General features: G+C 37.1%; 1 protein-coding gene across 1 annotated transcript in view; it reads left to right on the forward strand.

Annotated features, from left to right (window-relative positions):
* Positions 1–20,221, forward strand: part of LOC124804879 (toll-interacting protein-like) — a 59,953-nt gene extending 39,732 nt beyond the window's left edge. The window contains exons 4-6 of the mRNA XM_047265244.1: positions 2,687–2,888; positions 9,501–9,668; positions 19,870–20,221. Of these exons, the coding sequence (XP_047121200.1) occupies positions 2,687–2,888; positions 9,501–9,668; positions 19,870–19,980 (481 nt within the window). The 3' untranslated portion in view covers positions 19,981–20,221. The remainder of the gene's footprint in view (positions 1–2,686; positions 2,889–9,500; positions 9,669–19,869) is intronic.
* Positions 20,222–20,471: the final 250 nt, after the last annotated feature.

Below are 20,471 nucleotides of genomic sequence, written 5' to 3' on the forward strand. Positions count from 1 at the left end.
TTTATGTACACAAAACTGCTACCATTCTGTCCATACAAGGATATGTCATTTGAAGTGTGACAGATGTACCAGCGTCTTCATACAGGGAGTCCTTGTAGGACTCTGCAATGTAGCTGGTGTGTTTCAGTGCCTGTAGTGAGTTTTTTCACGTAGCAAATTCTGCTAATGAGCAATGTTACAAAGAGCAAAGTTGAATATCTCTCTCTCTCTTCCCCTTCCCCCTCCTTTCCTTTCCACTCACCTCCCCATCCCTACCCCTTTCCCACCCTCTCTACCCACAAACCTTACCCCTTCCCATGCATGCACACGTGTGTGTGTGCGTGCGTCAGAAGCACGCCAAGCAATTGGAATTTGGCTGAATGATGTTCACCAAGTTCACGAGACTTTTCTTCTGCAAATTGATCCAGTGTCAGCACTTAGGGAAGCAAAAAGAAAAAAAAAAATTGCGAAACTGCTCGCTCTCACCTTTCGTTGAGTGTGACGCTTCATGACACTAACAGATCTGCTAGAATGGATGAAAGCCTTTAGTGGCTACCTTTGCTGGCTGCTGTTGTAGAATTTTCAGGTGAATTCGTGATGACCACGTCAGATGTTCTGTGATAGAAACAACCTGTTTCACTCAGCTTCTTGAAGAATAGTGGGAGCTAATTTCAGTAAATAAGCTGTGGTATTGAGGCAAAAGTTGCCTAACTAAGTGGCATAAAGTTTAAATGTTTGCAGTAGGCAGGTAGCCGTACATTTAGTTATGTAACTGGTAAGATATATCCTTCATGAGAAGATTGAATTTTTGACTATAGTGAATGTGTGGACAGGTCTGAAGATAAACAGAATTAGGTTGTGGCTTATTCACAATGCAAAAATTTTGTAGTATCCTTTGTAATAGCATATAGTTCACTGAGTAATTAAGGAAAATGGAATTTCTGCCAGAGAAAATAATTTTCAAAAAAATAAATTTTTTGAAAGCAGCATTTAAATTCACTGATATGTTATCCGGAACTGTATGCAATCCAAAAACAAAGGAAGTAGGTTACAGTACACTTGTTCGCCAACTGCTTGAATACTGCTCACCGGTGTGGGATCCGTACCAGATAGGGTTGATAGAAGAGATAGAAAAGATCCAATGGAGAGCAGCGCGCTTCGTTACAGGATCATTTAGTAATCGCGAAAGCATAATGGAGATGATAGATAAACTCTAGTGGAAGAATCTGCAAGAGAGACGCTCAGTAGCTCGGTACGGGCTTTTGTTGAAGTTTCGAGAACATACCTTCACCAAGGAGTCAAGCAGTATATTGCTCCCTCCTACGTATATCTCGCGAAGAGACCATAAGGATAAAATTGGAGAGATTAGAGCCCACACAGAGGCATACTGACAATCTTTCTTTCCATGAACAATACAAGACTGGAATAGAAGGGAGAACTGATAAGGTACTCAAAGTACTCTCCGTCACACACCGTCAGGTGGCTTGCGGAGTATGGGTGTAGATGTAGATGCCTTGCTGTGAGTAGCTGGTTTTTCAGACTGATTTAGCAGCAAATCTAATTAACCCAACTTACACCCTGAATCCATTTCAGAAGTAGAGCATGATTACATAAACATAGCAAGTGAGTGTTGCAACATCTGAATAGTTGAAAACATATAATGGATCGAATTTCATCATCACAACTTACTTATCGGAAATTTAGTGCCATTGATACAGGCATTTGGATCTTTGTTATGTGCACCATTGTCTTGAACTCCAATTATATTCCATTTATACTGATTTGCTGGAGAAAGTTTGAATTGTTACTTTTGTGAACATTACTAGTGCCTTTCTTGATGTTTTCTGACATAATAGCCAATATATAACAATGGAAAATCCAGGCTGGAATGTAACAATATTATGAAAAGGATAGTTGCTACTCACCATATAGCAGAGATGCTGAGTCACAGGTAGGCACAACAAAAAGACTCAGAATATGCGTGGGTTGCACACACGCGCGTGTGTGTGTGTGTGTGTGTGTGTGTGTGTGTGTGTGTGTGTTTTTCTATCTTTGAAGGTGTTGTTGGGCGAAAGCTCATTTTCTGACAGTCTTTTTGTTGTGCCTATCTGTGACTCCGCATCTCGACTATATGGTGAGTGGCAACTATCCTTTTCATCACATTTTTAATAGGTGATATTTGTATCATAAGTTAGTTGTTCTTTTACTTTTAATAATCTCATGTTCCTGATGGACTGCTGCTTGCAATTACTTACTTACTGGTATGAAACTTGTCTTGTAACATGTTATTGTGTTTAAATACCTCCCCTTGCTCTCAAGTTAAAGTGGCTCTGTAATTACTGAGTTATTTGCACAAGCTTCTCTACCTTCCTTTCCCTATTATTGTCCAACTAAATATAAATTGAGAATGTATAATGTAAGTAAAAGATGTAGTGTACCCATTATTATTTTTAGTTATGGCTATGTTATGTCTATTTTCTGTCAGGTTGTGTTGGTAAGACTTTGGGTTTGTATTGATCACATATTTAAATAAACGTATAGTTGTAACCATTCAGTGCTATGTGACTGAATTGATCATGGTCAGTGTGCGGCTATGGTTTGTTTAGGTGAATTAGTTAAGACTTTGCTAATAGTGCATCAAGCCATTAACACTTTTCAAAAAAAATGAGCTATTTATTACAAATGTTAACTTTTTCATGGTCTACAGCCTGCTTCCTCAAGGTGTGACAAGCATATACCTCGAGATTTATGATGAATGCTCATTTACCATGGACGAATTGATTGCCTGGGCTCATATCCCAATCCCACAGGCCGTAATGAATGGAGAAACACATGAAGAATGGTATCAGCTAAGTGGAAAACAAGGCGAAGGAATGGAAGGAATGATTAATTTGGTCCTTAGTTATACAGTATGTATTCAAAACCATATGGAATGTGTTCTCATATTTTATTTTGTGATCTTTTGACAACCTTCAGGAGCTAGTGGAATATGCTCAGATGGTATATTTTTAGATTTCTAGCCAGGTTAATAATTTCATTTTTATGCAAAATATGCTGAATAATGAACTAATTCTCATCAGATGTTACAGATTGTTTTGCATGTGCTCATAGCACCCAACTTAGATGAAAGATATTGTACGTTGGTTATTTATAAAATTCAAACTGTCAAGCCAGTTGCACACTCTAAAATATTTTGTAATACTTGAAAATGGGATCAACACACACACACACACACACACACACAATGAAGCAAAACATTAGTATTGAATCTGTAGCTTGCAGCAGCTTTCAAACTGTAAAATTGTTTAGTTGATAAATGGTATTTTTAGGCAGCCTCAAGAGGATGTATGTCGATGCTGAATAGATCACAAAAAATCAGCTGGTAACTTGTTCAAAAATTTTATTATGTTGACGTAATTTGGATGCAGCCCATCTTAAGAGCATACGCAAAATATAAGTACAAAACCATAAAGAACAACATTATTCACAGAAGTCTTAAAGATACAAAAGGTATTACAAAATGATGTAATTGGATTTAAGAAGCTTAGTAGTTGCATGAGAACACACATATAAAAATGTTTTAGGTAGGCAAGCCTTTGGAGCCAGTGGCTCCTTCTTCTGGGAGAAGGGTTGAAGGAGAAGGAAGAAGGAGATGTTTAGGAATAGGGTTAGAGTTCAGAAAAAATCACATGGAACCCTTGCTCAGTGGAGACTTACCAGATGGGGTGAGAACGAAAGACTGATTGTTGAGAACTGTAATGGATGAGATACTACAAAAATGTTTTAAAAGAAAACCCAACCAAATAGCCTTAATACAAACTATGGAGTCACATGTGTCTGTCCTCACCATCAGTGCTCAACTGATGGAGAGCCACCATTACAAAACATAAGTACCAGAAACTGCCACCAGGTGACAAGCCTCTATTGGAACAGTGACATTAATTTCATCCACGGAAATAAATGAATGTCTTGATAATGATGCTGAAAATAGTATAGAACTAGGAACAAAAACAAACTAAATACAAAAATTCAATGAGCATACACAACAGTGCATAAATCATACAAGGTTTGTTTAGGGCTAGGAGGGAAGGGTAAGAAAGGATAATGGGAGGGGAAATGGAGGTAGCATATTGGGAGAACAAAACAAAATCATACAGAACACTGTATTTATACCAAAAAAATTTAAAGCAACAAAATCATCCAATGTGATAACAACCTCCCACGGGGGCTGGTTCATGAAGGAAGAAAGCAGGGATGAGGAGGCAGCATCTCTACCACATAAATGGAGGCACTGCATTTACTGAATGTTTAATACATCAATGCAACTGCTAGTATCCCAGCTATCTGTACGCAATGTATGCATTTGCAACTAACGCTAAACATCATTACAAATTGCAGTGAAAATACCAAACAAAAAATTGATTGCAATTGCACAATGGTGTCAAGACCAAATAGCAATGAAAAACACTATTAAGAAAGCCTTAGCTAAGAACTCACAGAATACAAGGCTAAACATATGTTTCCGAAAATGAACAACTTTCAGTTATTGAGAGCCTAGCCAGGCTTATCAACCAAAAGGCACTTCAGCTGACATGTGAACAACCATGTAGTAACAACACATCACCATGAATGAAACTGACAAAGTACAAATATTTTCAGTAAACTTAAAATCACAAACACACTTTAAGAAAGAGCTACTCTGTACTAGAAAGGACAAGCATGAATGTTCTAGTAGTGTACAATAGCCAAACAGAACCTTTCCATGTATATAAAATAAAAATGTGTATAAAATAAAGCGAAAAGATTAAATTGAGCCTACCAAAGTACATGATGTGAACAACAATTGCAGACACTTTACTTACTCAAACTGTGGAAAATCCAGGATGGAATGTAACAGTATTAAAAAAAAAATAGTTGCTACTCACCATACAGCAGAGATGCTGAGTCACAGATAGGCACAACAAGAAGTCTGTCACAAAATAATCTTTCGGCCAACAAGGCCTTTGTCGAAAATAGAGGACACATGCAAACACAACTCTCACATACATGACTGCAGTCTCTTGCTGCTGAAGCCAGACTTCAGTAGAGATCCAGTGAAGTAGAAGGGACAAAGTTTAAACATCATTGTAACATGTAATATCCAAATAAAACCATCACATGTATATGTGTGTATTTTAAACAAAAAAGTGTATAGGATGATTGTTCATACATTATGTTCTGTGGTGGGCTCAGTTGAACATTGTTTTGGTTTATATTTTATGCAGTTCTTTATTTTGTATGTATGGAGAGGTTGCATTTGGCCATCATGCTCTATGAGAATGTTCATACTTGTTCTTTTTATTACAGAGACCTGTTTGTTAGATAAAGCATGTTCCTGCTTTTAAGTTTACTGAATGTCTTTTTACTATTGAAATATGCTCACTATTTTTTATTTACTTAAATTTGGCGTATTTCGTGACAGTACCTTTTCCGTAAAATGTTTACAAGGCGATATTTGTCTTGGCTTCAGTTGTCTAGTGGAAGTATGATTCCACAATGCAGTTTCGTCGGCTGCAGAAATGACCTGGTTCAATGCGTTTGCCTCATTTTTGGTGCTTCAAATACCATTTCTTCGAATGTGGTTTCTTCTTAAAGTTTATATAGAAAAAAGTAGTAACATAATTCATTTTTTCTTGTTCACTAGCAAATTATTTATGACGGCGACCTGCACATTGTTCTACTATCAACAAACACCAAGAGTTCACTGCCGACTGATTACAGTCAAAGACGACTCCAGCGTCAAAGACATTTTTACACAACACACAAGCTTCCACTTGTAATCAGTCTCTTTGATATTCTTCGGCACATTTACTAATAGTAATCAATATGCTTTCACTCTCAAAAATATAAGTAAATTAGCATATAATAAGGCAAATTACAATAAAAAAATTCTGACAAAAATATAAGAAAACATTTACAATTTAGTATCGACAAATCTGGTAGAAAATAACACATCTCCCAGATCCATTACACTATGTCAGTTTTATTTGTGGTGGTATGCTATGTTGTTACTACATGATTGTTCATAAATGTCAGCTGCTCCTTGGGGATACTATTGGTCCTATATGTGTTAGGCCATTCATCATTACACCCATGTCTCCTAGTCTTAGTTTAGTCACAATCTTCTCTGAGACTTTTGGTTGTTAAGCCTGGCTAGACTCTCAACAACTGAAAGTCGTTCATTTTCAGAAATATATATGTTTATCCTTAGAGTATAACAGTACTTAGCTAAGGCTTTCTTAGTAGTGTTTTTCATTACTATTTGGTCTTTGACACTATTTTGCAATTATTATCAAATTTTTGTTTTGTATTTTTACTACATTTTGTAATAATGTTTAGTTGCAAATACATACATTGCTTACACATAGCTAGAATACTAGCACTTTCATTGACATATTAAATATTCCGTCGGTGCAGTGTTTTAGAGATGCCACCTCCTCATCCCTGTTTTCCTTTATCAACCAGCCCCCATGAGTGGTTGTTACCTACTAAGCTGGATGATTTTGTTGCTTTACATTTTTTCTTCAGTTGTCTGTGTTGAGTATGACTCATTGTTCTCCCAATATGCTGCCTCCCTTTCGCCTCCCCTATTATTCTTTCTTCCCCTTCCCTGCTAGTCCTACATGAACCTTGTATGTTGTATGCACTGTTGTGTATGGTTCTGTTGAATTTTTGTATCTAGTTTGTTCTTGTTCCTAGTTCTGTATACTGTTTTTAATATCATTATCAAAGTGTTCATTTATTTCTGTGGATACAATTAATGTCACTGCTAATACAGCCCTGTCACCTGGTGGCAGTTTCTGGTAATTATGTTTCATAATAATACCTCCTGTATCTTTTTTCTTTAAGACCCCTGTGTTCATTTTGGTCCTGTATGACTTAATGATCGCACCTTAAATTTTTATGGAGGTTATGTCCATGCAGTTAGTTATTCTAGCCACAGAATAATTGTGGTTACTAATTTTTATATTTCACTTTGGCGGCAAAAACAAATATGGAAAGTTACAACTCTTATGTAGCTGGTAATGGATTTGTAAATTTCTGGTTTCCAGTTCCAAAAGCTACAGATTAAACAAACAAATCATCTTTAGTCTGATAGTACACATTTAGCTCTGGTTTCAAGACTTTGTGAGTAGGAACTGCCCTTGTTCCCCAAAATGTTAATACCACACTTTTACTTGTGATTTGCAAAGTTTAAACAAAAGTCGTAAGTATAAGTTGAATAAAGTCATAGTTCATTTTTAAGAAACTATATGCTTCTCCATTGTGCCTAAATGTTTTAATATTCCTGCCACAATTGTCTATCTATTTGCATTTGTCTGGTGTTAGGCTTCAAAGCTTTTGCATGACACTGTTTTAAAGTATTTCCCTACAGAGTTGGATTGCTGCAGAGGATCTGTAAGATAGCATAAATATAGTTGCACTGCCCCACTCATCCATCCGCATCCTGGAATACACAGTACTAGCTGTTACAGACTTTCATTCACGCTTGATAACCACCAATTATCTGGAATATAATTTTATTTTATTTTATTTATTTTTTATGTCACACAACTGACAAGCAAATATTTATCATAAATAGAAATTTTAGAATATTGCTCTTCCCCCCTGCATATCATCTGCTGATGCATATGCTTGTAAGTAATAATAGATGATTAACCACTTGAACTAAACTTTTCTGTGTGAATAATGGAAATCGTTGCTCCAAATTCAAAGCAGCAACTGCACATAGGAATAGTTAACACTTTCTGTATTAAATTAACCGTGCTGACAAATTCAGCCTCATTATTCTACTACATTTCGTCCAGGTGCTGATAACTTATGTACTTTTGTGAGCCTTTACTTGTCTTTTGTTAAAAAAACCCTATCAGAACAATTGGGATTCATAAATAGGTAAACACTGTTCTCTGTTCTTGTATGATCTTGGTGAATTTTATGCCATGTCCATTGCTGGGTTACCTCTGTCACCATTGCCCAAAGTATGAGCAGATTATTCCCCTTTATTTTTTGGGTACTTTATCCTATAGCTCTCCATTCTTCCTCCAAAATTAGGTTATCCATTTCATTCATTAAAAAAAATGAATACCTGCTTTCTGGCAGTAAACCAAACTGCACACATTCATGCCATATTTTCTATTGTCACATACCCTGCTGTTGAACACAGTGTGCTTTCAGACCTCAGTGTGTATTATGCACCGAAGAGCCAAAGAAACTCTTTCACCTGCCTAATATCATGTAGGGCCCCCACGAGCATGCAGAAGTGTTGCAACATGACGTAGCATAGACTCAACTATGTCTGAAGTAGTGCTACAGGGAACTGACTCTATGAACCATACAGGGCTGTCCATAAATCCTTAAGAGTACAATTGAGTGGAGATACCTTCTGAACAGCGCATTGCAAGGCATCCAAGATATGCTCGATAATGTTCATTTCTGGGAAGTTTGGTGGCCAGTAGAAGTGTTTAAACTCAGAAGAGTGTTCCAGGAGCCACTCTGTAGCAATTCTGGGTGTGTGGGGTGTCACATTGAACTTCTGGAATTGCCTAAGTGGACATGAATGAATCGATGCAGGTGCTCAGACAGGACACTTACGTATGTGTCACCTGTTAGTCATATCTAAACGTATCAGGTGTCCCATATAATCCCAATTGTACATGCCTCACAGGTGCAGCGATGTCGGAGGCATGTACAATGCCTCACACCATTACAGAGCCTCCACCAGCTTGAACAGTCTCCTGCTGATATGCAGGGCCCTTGGATTCATGAGGTTGTCTCCATACCCATACACAACCATCCACTTGATACAATTTGATATGAGACTCATCCAAACAGGCAACATGTTTCCAGTCATCAACAATCCAGTGTCAGTGGTGATGGGCTCAGGCGAGGCGTAAAGCTTTCTGTCGTGGAGTCATCAAGGACTTCAGTGATGTTTTGTTGAATGGTTCACATGCTGACATTTATTGATGGCCCAGAATTGAAATCTGCAGCAATTTTGGAAGTGTTGCACTTCTGTCACATTGAACAATTCTCTTCAGTCATCGTTGGTCCTGTTCGTGCAGGATCTTTTTCCAGGCGCAGCGATGTCGGAGATTTGATGTTTTACTAGATTCCTGATATTCACGGTACACTCGTGAAATGGTCGTAAAGAAAAATCCCCACTTCAGTGCCAAAGTCGAACATTCTCCCCTTTTTCTGTTCCTTTCTTTGAATATTTTCCATCATTGTTTATCACATTTTCATTTGTTGCTAATCCTATAACAGCTTTGCAGATGTTTTCCAGCTTTCACTGACAGTTGTGTTAGAACTTAAAATTTCATTTGTTGGTGGACTTGATTCATATTCTTATTTGTTGCCATTTTTATTTGTTTGTTTGTGGGAACAGAGTTAACCATATATTGTTTTCACTGTGACAAATGAAAAAGAAATTCTTTTCAGATGTGGTGACTTTTGTGTAATTTGTGTTTAATTTGTTGTTACAGACACATGTAGCTCCACAGTATGTTTACTCATCTGTTGCACCAGTGGTAATGGTGCCATCGGTAAACCCACCAGTGTATGGAATGAGGCCATACGCACCAGTACCAGTCTACACTGCACCCCCAACACAGCCTCCTCAACCACACCTGTCAGAACAGGAACTTAAGCAGGTAGGATTGCCTTAGATAAATTTAAAGTAGGTAGAAATTTGATGAATGTATTGTCTTTTGTGAAGTGTTATGTTTTCATTCTTTATTAACATTTTTAAAACAATGGCGATTACCTTCTTATTTTGTTAAAAGTTTGGGATTTTGAAATGAGGTTTTTTTATATGGTTCATCTGCTTTAACTCTTGTATTGTCTAAGATATTTAAGTAAGCATTTATTGTTGGCCCTAAACTTTTAGCAACAATATCTAAGAAATGTGCTAAAATAAAGAGCAAAGGTCTGCAGAATCTTCTAGTACAGGGCAAACACCTCTGTGTGGGGCTTTGTGCCCGGCTGTGTTATCATATGAAACAAAAAATAAATAAATAAATAAAAATTTAAAAAAAAATGCAGCAGAATGGGCCTGGCAAGTGACTTCAAACATGGACTAGTCATTGGATGTCACCTGAATAACAAATACTTGAGAAATATTTCAACCCTACCAAAGCTGACCAAATTGACTGTTGGCATTTTGATTGTGAAATGGAAACATGAAGGAACAATTACAGCTAAACAAAGACCATGTATTATCTCATGTAGTGACAGACAGGGACCATTGAACATTGCAGAGGGTGGTTGTCAGTAAACACTGGAATTTCTGTGGTCAGTGCTGAGTGATGCCATTGGACAGTGGATGACTAGAGATAAGTGATGTGGAGCGATGGATCATGCCATACCCTGTAGCAATCTGATGGAAAGGTTTGGGTTTGGCAAATGCCTGGAGAGTGTTATCTGCCATAATGTGTAGTGCCAGCAATGAAGTACAGAGGCCAGGTAGTGTTGTAGTATGGGGATAGTTTTCATGATTAGGATGTGGTCCCCATATTGTGCATAAGAAAACTAATTACTGAAGAATATGAACACATTTTACAGAACTATACTCCTTTCTGTAGAGGAACTGTCTTCTAACTTAAGTGACATGTAACAACCAGTAATAAAAATAGGGAAAAAACAAACAATCACAATACACTGTTTATACTCTCATTAAAAAAATACATCAGATTTCCTTAGTAACAGTAATAATCCACTTATCTTTCTAGTATGAGAAGAATATGGTAGGGACCCATAAACTGCTATTGTATCACTAGTCAAACTCTATGATTATTTCAGTAGCAAAATTCAATTGAGCTAAATTTAATTATTAGCTTCACTTGGAATGTTTGTAATTTCTACTTATCAAGGCAAATTACTCAATACTGAGCTCAATTAACTTCAAATAAATCATTCGTGATAGTAATCAGGGCTAAATTATGTTTCAAATAAGTTTAACTTATGTGCCTTTTTCATCACCTGTGAAGCAGGTATTTTAGACAGTAGCATTTACACAGTCTGGCACTGCAGTTTTTCAAAACGATACTTTGTAATAAATTGAGATTACTTAGCAACATTCTAACTAACTTCAACTCTGGCTAATCCTTGCACATTTGACAAACATAAATAAAACACTAGTTCATTTAAAACAGGATACTCGGTTTTCTGAACACTTAGGAGGAGAACCTGCATAGGTTCATGATAAGGATAAAAGTTAGGATTCTAAACACAAGTTTATTGCACTTGGATTATTATTAAAATCACTCACACACTCCATGCCCTGTATATCTGTATGCATGAAGTTGATGGAGCAGTGGCAAAGTAGTGGTGGCAAGTGACGTAGCGGCTAACTGTGCTCATGACTCGTGATCTTTGAATGCTCTATACAATTTCTACTTAGTGACAGATTTTTAATGTGTTAGAGCCATTCCTTATTGCCGAGAGTACCATGCAAAAGCCAAATCCACATCCGAGGCAAAATTTCTTGCAAAGTGGCTTCTAATTGCCTCCCTTGGCACCGTCGATGTGTTCTGTGCAACGGCTAACCACTGACTGTGTATCGTTCCCACCAAGTAGCAGCCCAGTTAGACTGCCAAAACCACCTTTTACAGTGCGCCAAGCCACTTCCGTTGTGGAGGGCTTCCCTACGTCTTTTACATATTACAAATACAAATGCCCTAAGCATGAACCAGGTTCCAGTATACAAAGTTTTTCCTCTAAATATAATACTTTAAATTTCCTGTCACAAATCAATAACATTAACTAACAAAGAAAACACACTCCATAATCGTAGACACGCAGTTACGTAATATAAACCTGCCACTAATTGATATAAGTGTTACAAAGTACCAAATAAATATGTTTCTTAACAAAATGTAGTTTTATGCTTCACTTCAGTAGGTGATTAAACTGTTTCCTTTGAGCTGCTATACTGACTTAGTCACCGATTGAGAGGTATATGAACAGAGTAGTTGATGCTAGTGGTTGATATAATGATACATGTTGCAGTGATTTGTTGGTGTATTTAGTGAAATTGAGAATCTCTCAATGTCAGTGTAATGCATTTGCTACAGTTATTACTAGGTGATCAGTTTCAACCATTATCTGCAGTCTTTTCCAGGAGTATTGATAAAAACAGACAAAATGAAAATTGTCATACAAAGCCAGCGGCTTAAAACATTTCTCAGAAAACAGTGCAAACATACCATTCCGGCAATGCCTCACAAATGTGTATGACCTGCTTGCCATATTGAATGCTGTGCAGACCTTCATGCATCACTGTAGGAACTATGTGCTGTCTGCATGTGGCCCACAGGATTGAGCAGTTTACGATTCAAATGACAAATTCCAAATGTGTAAACGAGAGCTAAAGCAAAAGTTGGATTAACAGTTAACAAAATCGCATCTTACTCAGTGAGTAGACACAAAGTAATTAATCAATGTAGAGATCATACAACAATAAACAGTACTGCTACTAATGAAAAAAAATTCAAGATGTGAAAAGTTGCTGAAGAAACATGTAAAACTGCAATAGAACAAAAATTATGTAAAAGAAATGAGTGCAGCTTGGAACTTATCAATAAATAATGAACAAAATCTGTGATGAAATTTGTAGAAGAAATGCTACTTGGAGTTAAACGGGAATTAATTGGATGCAGAAATTTGAAGGCCGAATTGGTAGAATGTAACAAATCAAAATTGTTTGTTTAGTGGTAGCAGATTTTAGAAATTTTGGTAAACTGTGTAGGACAGTACAAAAACAAATATTCATAAGTAAACAGAAGCGAGTTAAAGCTTACAAATCATCACTCAAAATTAGAGGGAATGACAAACAAATAAGACTACACCATCAAACTTATGAGAAAACTAGAAAATTGAGAAATTTAAATATCTGGACACCACACTCCAGCTTAATGAACGAGTGAAAGAAGCTGCGGGGCAAGATTATAAAAGACAAATGCCTATTCCGACATGTTATGACAAAAAGTAACACTCTAGCAATCCAAAAATTTTTCATTACAAGACAATAATTCAGCTAGAATGCACACATTCCTAAAAAAAAGCACTAGTTTAATGATTGACAGAAAAATTATGTAAAGGAAAAATCATTGTGAGGATATATTATGCAACATAACTACAACACACACTTTAAATTTAAGAGAGAACACAAAAGTATAGTTTCAGAAGATGATTGCATGAAAACTAAAAGACGCACAGAAAAGTGGCACATATTAATGGATAGAGCATCTCTCTGTTTCCTTCATTATATGTACACGGTGTAGTTGCAGAGAGCACCACTGGAAGACAGGCGTATCAAAACATGGCATCTAATGGAATGATGCTTCCATTTTGTGTCCTTGAATTCGCTAAAAGTAAATCAGTTGTTATTATATCCTACCAAATATTAATAAAAGCTTTGACAGACAAAACAGTCAATACCTGGTACAGCACATTCTGTAAGGCTGACTGAAGAAAACATGCCTGCTGGGACCATAAGCGGAGAAGGAGCTTGATAAAGAATTTATTTCAAAAGCTGGTAAGTTTTCTTTCTCTTTTGTATGTGTCTATCTACAACTAAGTGCTCCTGCTGTTCAGTGAGTGGTCACCTTTGCTCCTAAGTTATTTACATTCTGCCCAATCTTTCCTTACTATAGCAAGCATGAACATTTTGAGAAGAAAAATTTCAAGTTTTGATAAGTTAAAAAACCAAACATAATTATCAAAGAAAAGTGCACCGAAATCCAAGCCAAAGTGCAAGGAACAAAATTGAAGTCAGTACATAAAAGAGTGCCTAGATAAAGGATCAATGGAAGGAACAGTTCACTTGGCTTTTATATGACCCATAGTTGGTCTGTAGGAGAAAGACAGTAAAAAAGCAAGAGATTATCAAATGGCAAAGAAGCGTTAATATTTTTGTGGAGAAATAATGTTCAGCATGGACTAAATGTCTCTAATTTACTCCTATTCAGTGACCCTAGTGATGATAAAGATACTCGGACAGTACTTGTAGCACACACATGACAAATTACCAAGTTTGGCAGTAGGTTGTTAGGCCAGTGTGATTGCAAAATCAGTACACAAATGGATTAGTGTTCACTAGGCCTTTTTTGGGTAATTTCATTGAAAAGACAGAGCTGCAGAATGAATGCAATTACAGTTGATACAACTGCTATAGTAAAGTCAGTGAAAATGAGCCCTGACCCCTAGCAGTGCTGTTTCTAGCTTTCAACTGAAAAAGGCTAGTGGTGCATGTCAAAATAATAGCAGCATATAGAGCTGTGAAAATGTTTAGGCATTGCCATAAAAATATACAAAATTGTGTTATATAATTGATTGGTGTAGACGTGCGAAACAACTGCACCAAGCCCACTGCAACTGCCTTTCTTTTGCCAACTCTTCTATAGTAAAACAAAATGCTGCAGTGTGGACAAAGCCAAGGATATTGAAGAAAATGAATTTACAGTCTTCCATCAAAATGCCAGAAGCTTAATAAACAAAAAATGTGAACTTCTCTTGTCCATTCAGGAAAATGAAATGATGGAATTTCAGCAGACTTGTTGTGAGCGTCAGAACATCACATTGAAGTCACTGGAACTGAACACTCTTCTTTATGGATGCAGGCTAATACCATCAATACACACACACACACACACACACACACACACACACACACACACACACACACACACACACACACACACAACTTCGCAGCTATATTGTGCCTGCTGAGCACACACTGCTGTGCCCGGACTGCTGTTGCGGAGGTGCAAGCTCATTGTTCTGAAGAATAGATCTGTGCATTGTTACCTTATTGGGAGAGAGATACTGATGTTTATGATGACACTGAAGAAGAAAAGATGTAAATGAGTGGCATGAAGTTGGTAAATACGTTTTGACCAAGAGTACATTTATAAAGTAAACCGTAACTTTCAGAAATGATCCAACGTATCAAAACCAGGTTTTTGCCAAATGGTAGTAAGTAGAAGAGCATGCAATTTTATTGCATGGGTAGTGCTCTTTAACTGTTGTATCAACTGAGATATAGAAGCAAGGGCTACTTTCTGGAATTAACCATTGTGGTGTAAACATCTTGAAATGTGGCTCACATACAACGTCCCATCATTTTCAAGCCTTCCAACTGTTTAGTAATCTCCATTAATTATTCACTTACATGTGAGTAGGTACATACAATAGGAATAGTTTCCCCTAAGCCCTTCTAATGCACTCTGTGTTAGGTTGGGTATCTAGATTGTTGTGGTTTTTTTTGTTTTTCCTAATATTTTATCACCATGCGACAAGTGTCTGTAAACTAAACAGGCAGGTAATCTGAAAATTGTTGTAAATGAGGTAACTACCTGCAGTCTGCAAGCCACTTGCACAGATTTCCAGCTCTCTGTAGTTGAAAAAAGAACTTTTACTTGATGTTTTGAGGTTGTTAGGAAGTGGTTACGGAAATAATCTAACCAAGTTTTCAAGAAGGAACTCATATTCAAATCTCCTTTGTATCACATGCACAAAATCATTGCTGCTAAATTGTTTTCTTTTCTCAGCATCCAGTATAGCTCAGAACCAAATCCCATTAACAATTCTACAAAATCTGTCTCTATGAAACACCAACCAAACCTATAAAGATAGTTTAGCTTTAGCTGGCCTAAGAGTGGAAAGTTTAATGCTGCACTCACCATACTGTTTTAATACGAGTGGCTCACTAAAATGAACTGATGAGGTAAATAATTGTCTAATGTTCATATGTAGATTCAGTTTTATACAATGCAAATAATGTACAGTCATAATCTCTCTCGCAGTAACAAAAAGTTCCGTTGCTTGTAGTCTCGTGCTTGCAAGGACCATCACAAATTAATACTTTACACATCTCCAGTAGACTGACACTCACTCCTTAATGGACTGAAACACACTTTCTGAATGCTCTGCTGGGGCTGCCTAAAGGCTCCCAGTCCAGGCAGTAAACGAAACACTCACTTCTGGCCAACAGTGTACCCAGCTATAACCCATATGATTCTGTAAAAGATCTTTGCCAAATATCTTTGATCAGACTTTTATAAATCTTTGGTGATCTACTATAATACTTTTATCATATCTTTTATGAAAGTTATAATGTGGTACTAGCTTCTATAAACGATTTGTGAAATTACAGTGTAATGCAGGCCTATGTGCTTGAAAAGCACGCTTCTTGATGCTTTAAATTCCTAGCAAATCTCCGTATTGAGATTGTACCCACTTCCTTGCTATTTAAGTTTTAATTTTCTGTTCTAGTACATTAGCTTGTACGGTTTTTTACGTAGAACTTTGAATAGTCATTGTCCGGTGAGCTGTGCTTTCTGTTGTCATTGTACCTTAATTTCTTTGAAATTTTGTACAGCTTTATCATTTAATACCCAGAATACAGTGGCATATCATCTAGATCATAACCTCATTCTAAAGACTAGATAATCTGTTACACTTTAATACATTGTAGACCAAAATCCACAATTTTTTGAATAATTTTGTAAATATTGACCATATCACTGTACAAACTTCCATACTGGGTTTTATACGAAAACTCATCTATTAAAATTCCAGCTCTGTAGCCTCAAATTTCAGCAGATGTGAAATTTCTGTTAACAATTGATGTGCTTGAAAAATAATTGACATAACTCAACAGAAATATCTACACAATGTTTTTATACCAGAACACACAATCTATTAAAATGTCAACTTTGTATCTTCAGATTTCAGTGAATGTAAAATTTGTTTAAAACCTAGGTTTTTGGGGAAATTATTGAACTGACGAGGTTTGAATCAAGATTAATTATGTTTACATGTTACTGATCCATTAAATGATTTTAAGTTATCAAATTTTTAGTAGGCTATTATGCAAGAGTATGGCAACACATTGAGACAGTAGCTCACATGCGTGACTTAGCACTGGAGAATGAGGGAAGGGTGAGGGTAGTCCCACTTGGTGTTAACTCTCTCTTGCCGATAGTTACCCATCATACCTGCTTCCTTGCAACTAGAAGTTAGCACGTAGTTCCATTTACAGTGGTCATAGCTTTTCTTGTATCTATGTCATGGTAAGTACGGTCCAGAGGATATGTTTTTCATCTTATTGCCTAATCCTGTCTTCTTGTTACATGTAAGGGACCCTGGCGTGGAAGCCACACAGAGTTTACATACCATAGGCTGATTCCTGCTGCCTTGACTTTCAGTTTTTGTTAGAAGTAATATCAGAGCAAATGGTTCTGTTGCTTCGATTTAAACTGGGTGTTTACTCCTTGGATATCCAATTTGCTTAGTTACTAAAGGTACTGCAGTGTGTTATGCAGGTGAATACACTCTGTATGTCTCTTCTCCATTCCCAGTCACCTCCATTCTCACTACCACTGTGACATAACATCTACTAGAGTGCTAACTGGGCTAACCACATACCCACACCCTTGCCCTCACCGTATCATCTTTCCAACTCCCCCCTCCCTCCCATTTCAGATGAATTACTCTCCTCTTAATGACATCAATTTTTCTCTCTCCCTGTTTCCTCTCTCGATTCTATTGTGAGATTGCTACCTTATTCAGTCCTTATTTTGCTACTGCCGTAGACAGCTGCCTCCCCTCTCCTGCTTTGCATTATCTCCTTAAACCCCTCCTTATCTTCAGTTGGTACAGCCCATTCCCCTTCTTCCATGCCCATCATCCTTGCTAGCTGGTGAAATTTTCTACGCTCTTAAGAGTCTGTTCCATACATCAATCAGCAGTGAGTGAGTGGTACCTCTCCCTCATTCTTCCTCATTGTTCCTATCCTGGAAGTCCCATTATTATTAGGGCAATCCGAAAAGTTAGGTCTTCAAGGTGCTGGAGCCTCAAGGAAACTGTTTGCCTGGCTGTTGTCCACACACACACACACACACACACACACACACACACTCTCTCACTCACTACAGAAACTGCACATCTGCTGGAGCTTTTAGTCTTGGCTTGGCAGCCAGTTGTAATGGAGCTCTCATTAGCCATTACTGCCAAGTGCGAAGTTCACACAATTATTTGGTTTTTGAGTGCAGAAGGTGTTAAACCAATCGACATTCATTCACAGTTGATGGAAGTGCACGGAGAGTTGTTTACAGATGTAAAAAATGTCTAAAAGTGATGTAGAGTGTTTGCAGGTTGTCATACGGAAATTATGGTGAGGAAAGAAGTGGGAGACCACCAATTCCCAGAGAGACAATCGCAAAGGATGAACAAATCGTACTTCAAGGTCAGCAGATCACTCTTGAAAGCATCGTTTACCAGACTTTGACTGAAACATTGAAATTTCAGAAGGTGTTCGCAAAATGGGTCCCAAGAATGCTGACAGAAGACCACAAATGGCATCGCATTGAAACTTCCTGCCAATTTTAATCCTATGCAGGTGAAAAGGACAGCCTTTTGTATTCAGTTGATGAAACTTGGGTATGGGTGATGAGACTTGGGCTTTCCACTTCACATCTGAAATCAGTCATGTGAGTGGCGGCATTCTGATTCACCCAAGCCTTGTAAATTCAAAAGAACATAGTCTGCCAATATAGTCATGGCAGGTGAGTTTTGGAATCAAAAGGAGATATTGTTGGTCAGCTTCATGGTTCCTGGGAGAACAGTAAATGGTGACAGGTATTTTCAGACATTAAAACACTCAGACAAGTGATTCAGAACCGAAGAGGAGAAATGTAGAGCAAGGGATAAGCCTTCACTATGACAACGATCGCCTGTCAAACCGTGGATCTTCTGCAACAGTTTGGATGGGACATCATCACCCATCCACCATATAGTCTGGGCTTCCTAAGATGAAAGAAAACTTTGCTGGAAGGTGCTTCAGTGACAATGATGACGAGGTGAAAGATGAGGTCTAGTGTTTCTTCAGTAGTGTGGTGGTGGGCTGGTATGATGTGGGCATACAAAAACTGCTATAGCATGTTCAAAAATGCATCAGTCGAAATAGTGATTATGTGGAAAAGTAGAGAAATGCTCAAGTTTCAAATCTATGTACAATTTTATTGTAAATAAATGTTTCTTTATGTTTAACAAACTGGAGACCTTACCTTTAGTATCACCCTCCTATAACATTAATGTTGTTGTTATTGTTTTGTTACTGGGAGCTTAATTATGAACAAAATTTCAGTTTCTTAATATTATTTATATTCATCGAGCATGATCAACTGTCAAGTGGCAATTTGTCTCCTCTGAATTTTTGTGTATCTGTCTTACTTTCTCAATGCTTCAGAATAGAATATTAGTCAGGTATAGTGACATTATCAAAATAAATGTATAGTGTAAACATGCAAGTAAATATAAATAAGTGGGTAATAATATACTAAGACTTGCTATCTTTTGATGTCTATTTTGGGCAGAGATTATACTGGCATAATCAAACTGTTTTTAGGTCTGTGCAGTGTACTCATGATTATTCGTTCATCTTTTTTAAAAGAAAAGCACAGATGTTGTGCACACGGGTACTGGCAGCATAGGTTGCCAGCTGCTAGGGGCAGTGGCAGAAACTAAGCCAGACTGAAAGTGGAAGATAACTGCACTGAGCTGCACCTCAACACATGCAGATGTCGGCCATTGACGCTGCCACTGCTACCCATCAGTAGACATTGTCTCGAATACATGTTCGAAAAACCTCAACTGTTCATGTTTTTCAATTATTTGTGTATCTTCTTCCCCAGATTACACTGAATAATCAGGAGTATACTGCAGTTCATAGGGTTAAATGTTGCTCCATAAGTTCACAAAACATTGCAGTATGACTGAGTACTACAGATTTTGTATGTCCCTAGCTTCTTCCTCATGAGACTGTTTGAGAGATTTTTTTGTTTGTTTCAGATTGAAGAAATGTTTCCTAATATGGACAAAGAAGTAATTAAGTCTGTTTTTGAAGCTAACAGAGGCAGCAAAGATGGTACAGTCAATTCACTTTTACAGATGAGTGAATGATGTGCTCAATAGTGCACACTTTCTGTATGATGTCAACAAGTACCTTATGTTTAACATAAGGCATTGTATTCATTTATATTAATGAGTGTGGTTTAAATATATATGAATCCAGAAAATGATGTATGTGCCATGTTGTTATATTCTATGTTAATTATCTTTATTTTGTTAATATACAAAAATTGTAACAGCTTATTGATTATGCAGTTAATAATCAAATTCATTAAAAACTTTTACTCTGTCATTTTATTGTGAAAGGTCATACCTGCATTAAAAAAATCAGGAATCAGCTTTGATGATCTATGTGATGTACTTCTGATATGTAATCAAATAACTTGGAATACTTAAGTTACTTTTATATGTAACATAATTCCATACAAGACATGAAAATTCCAGCGTCTGTAGTTAGAGATGATTGATAACCATAGTAATATTTTTTGTTGTTATATTATACCTCAGTATAAAGAGCGAAATACTGGAGGAGAATGTGTTGG

The sequence above is a fragment of the Schistocerca piceifrons genome, chromosome 7 (assembly GCF_021461385.2).
Source record: "Schistocerca piceifrons isolate TAMUIC-IGC-003096 chromosome 7, iqSchPice1.1, whole genome shotgun sequence".
NCBI lineage: Eukaryota > Metazoa > Arthropoda > Insecta > Orthoptera > Acrididae > Schistocerca > Schistocerca piceifrons.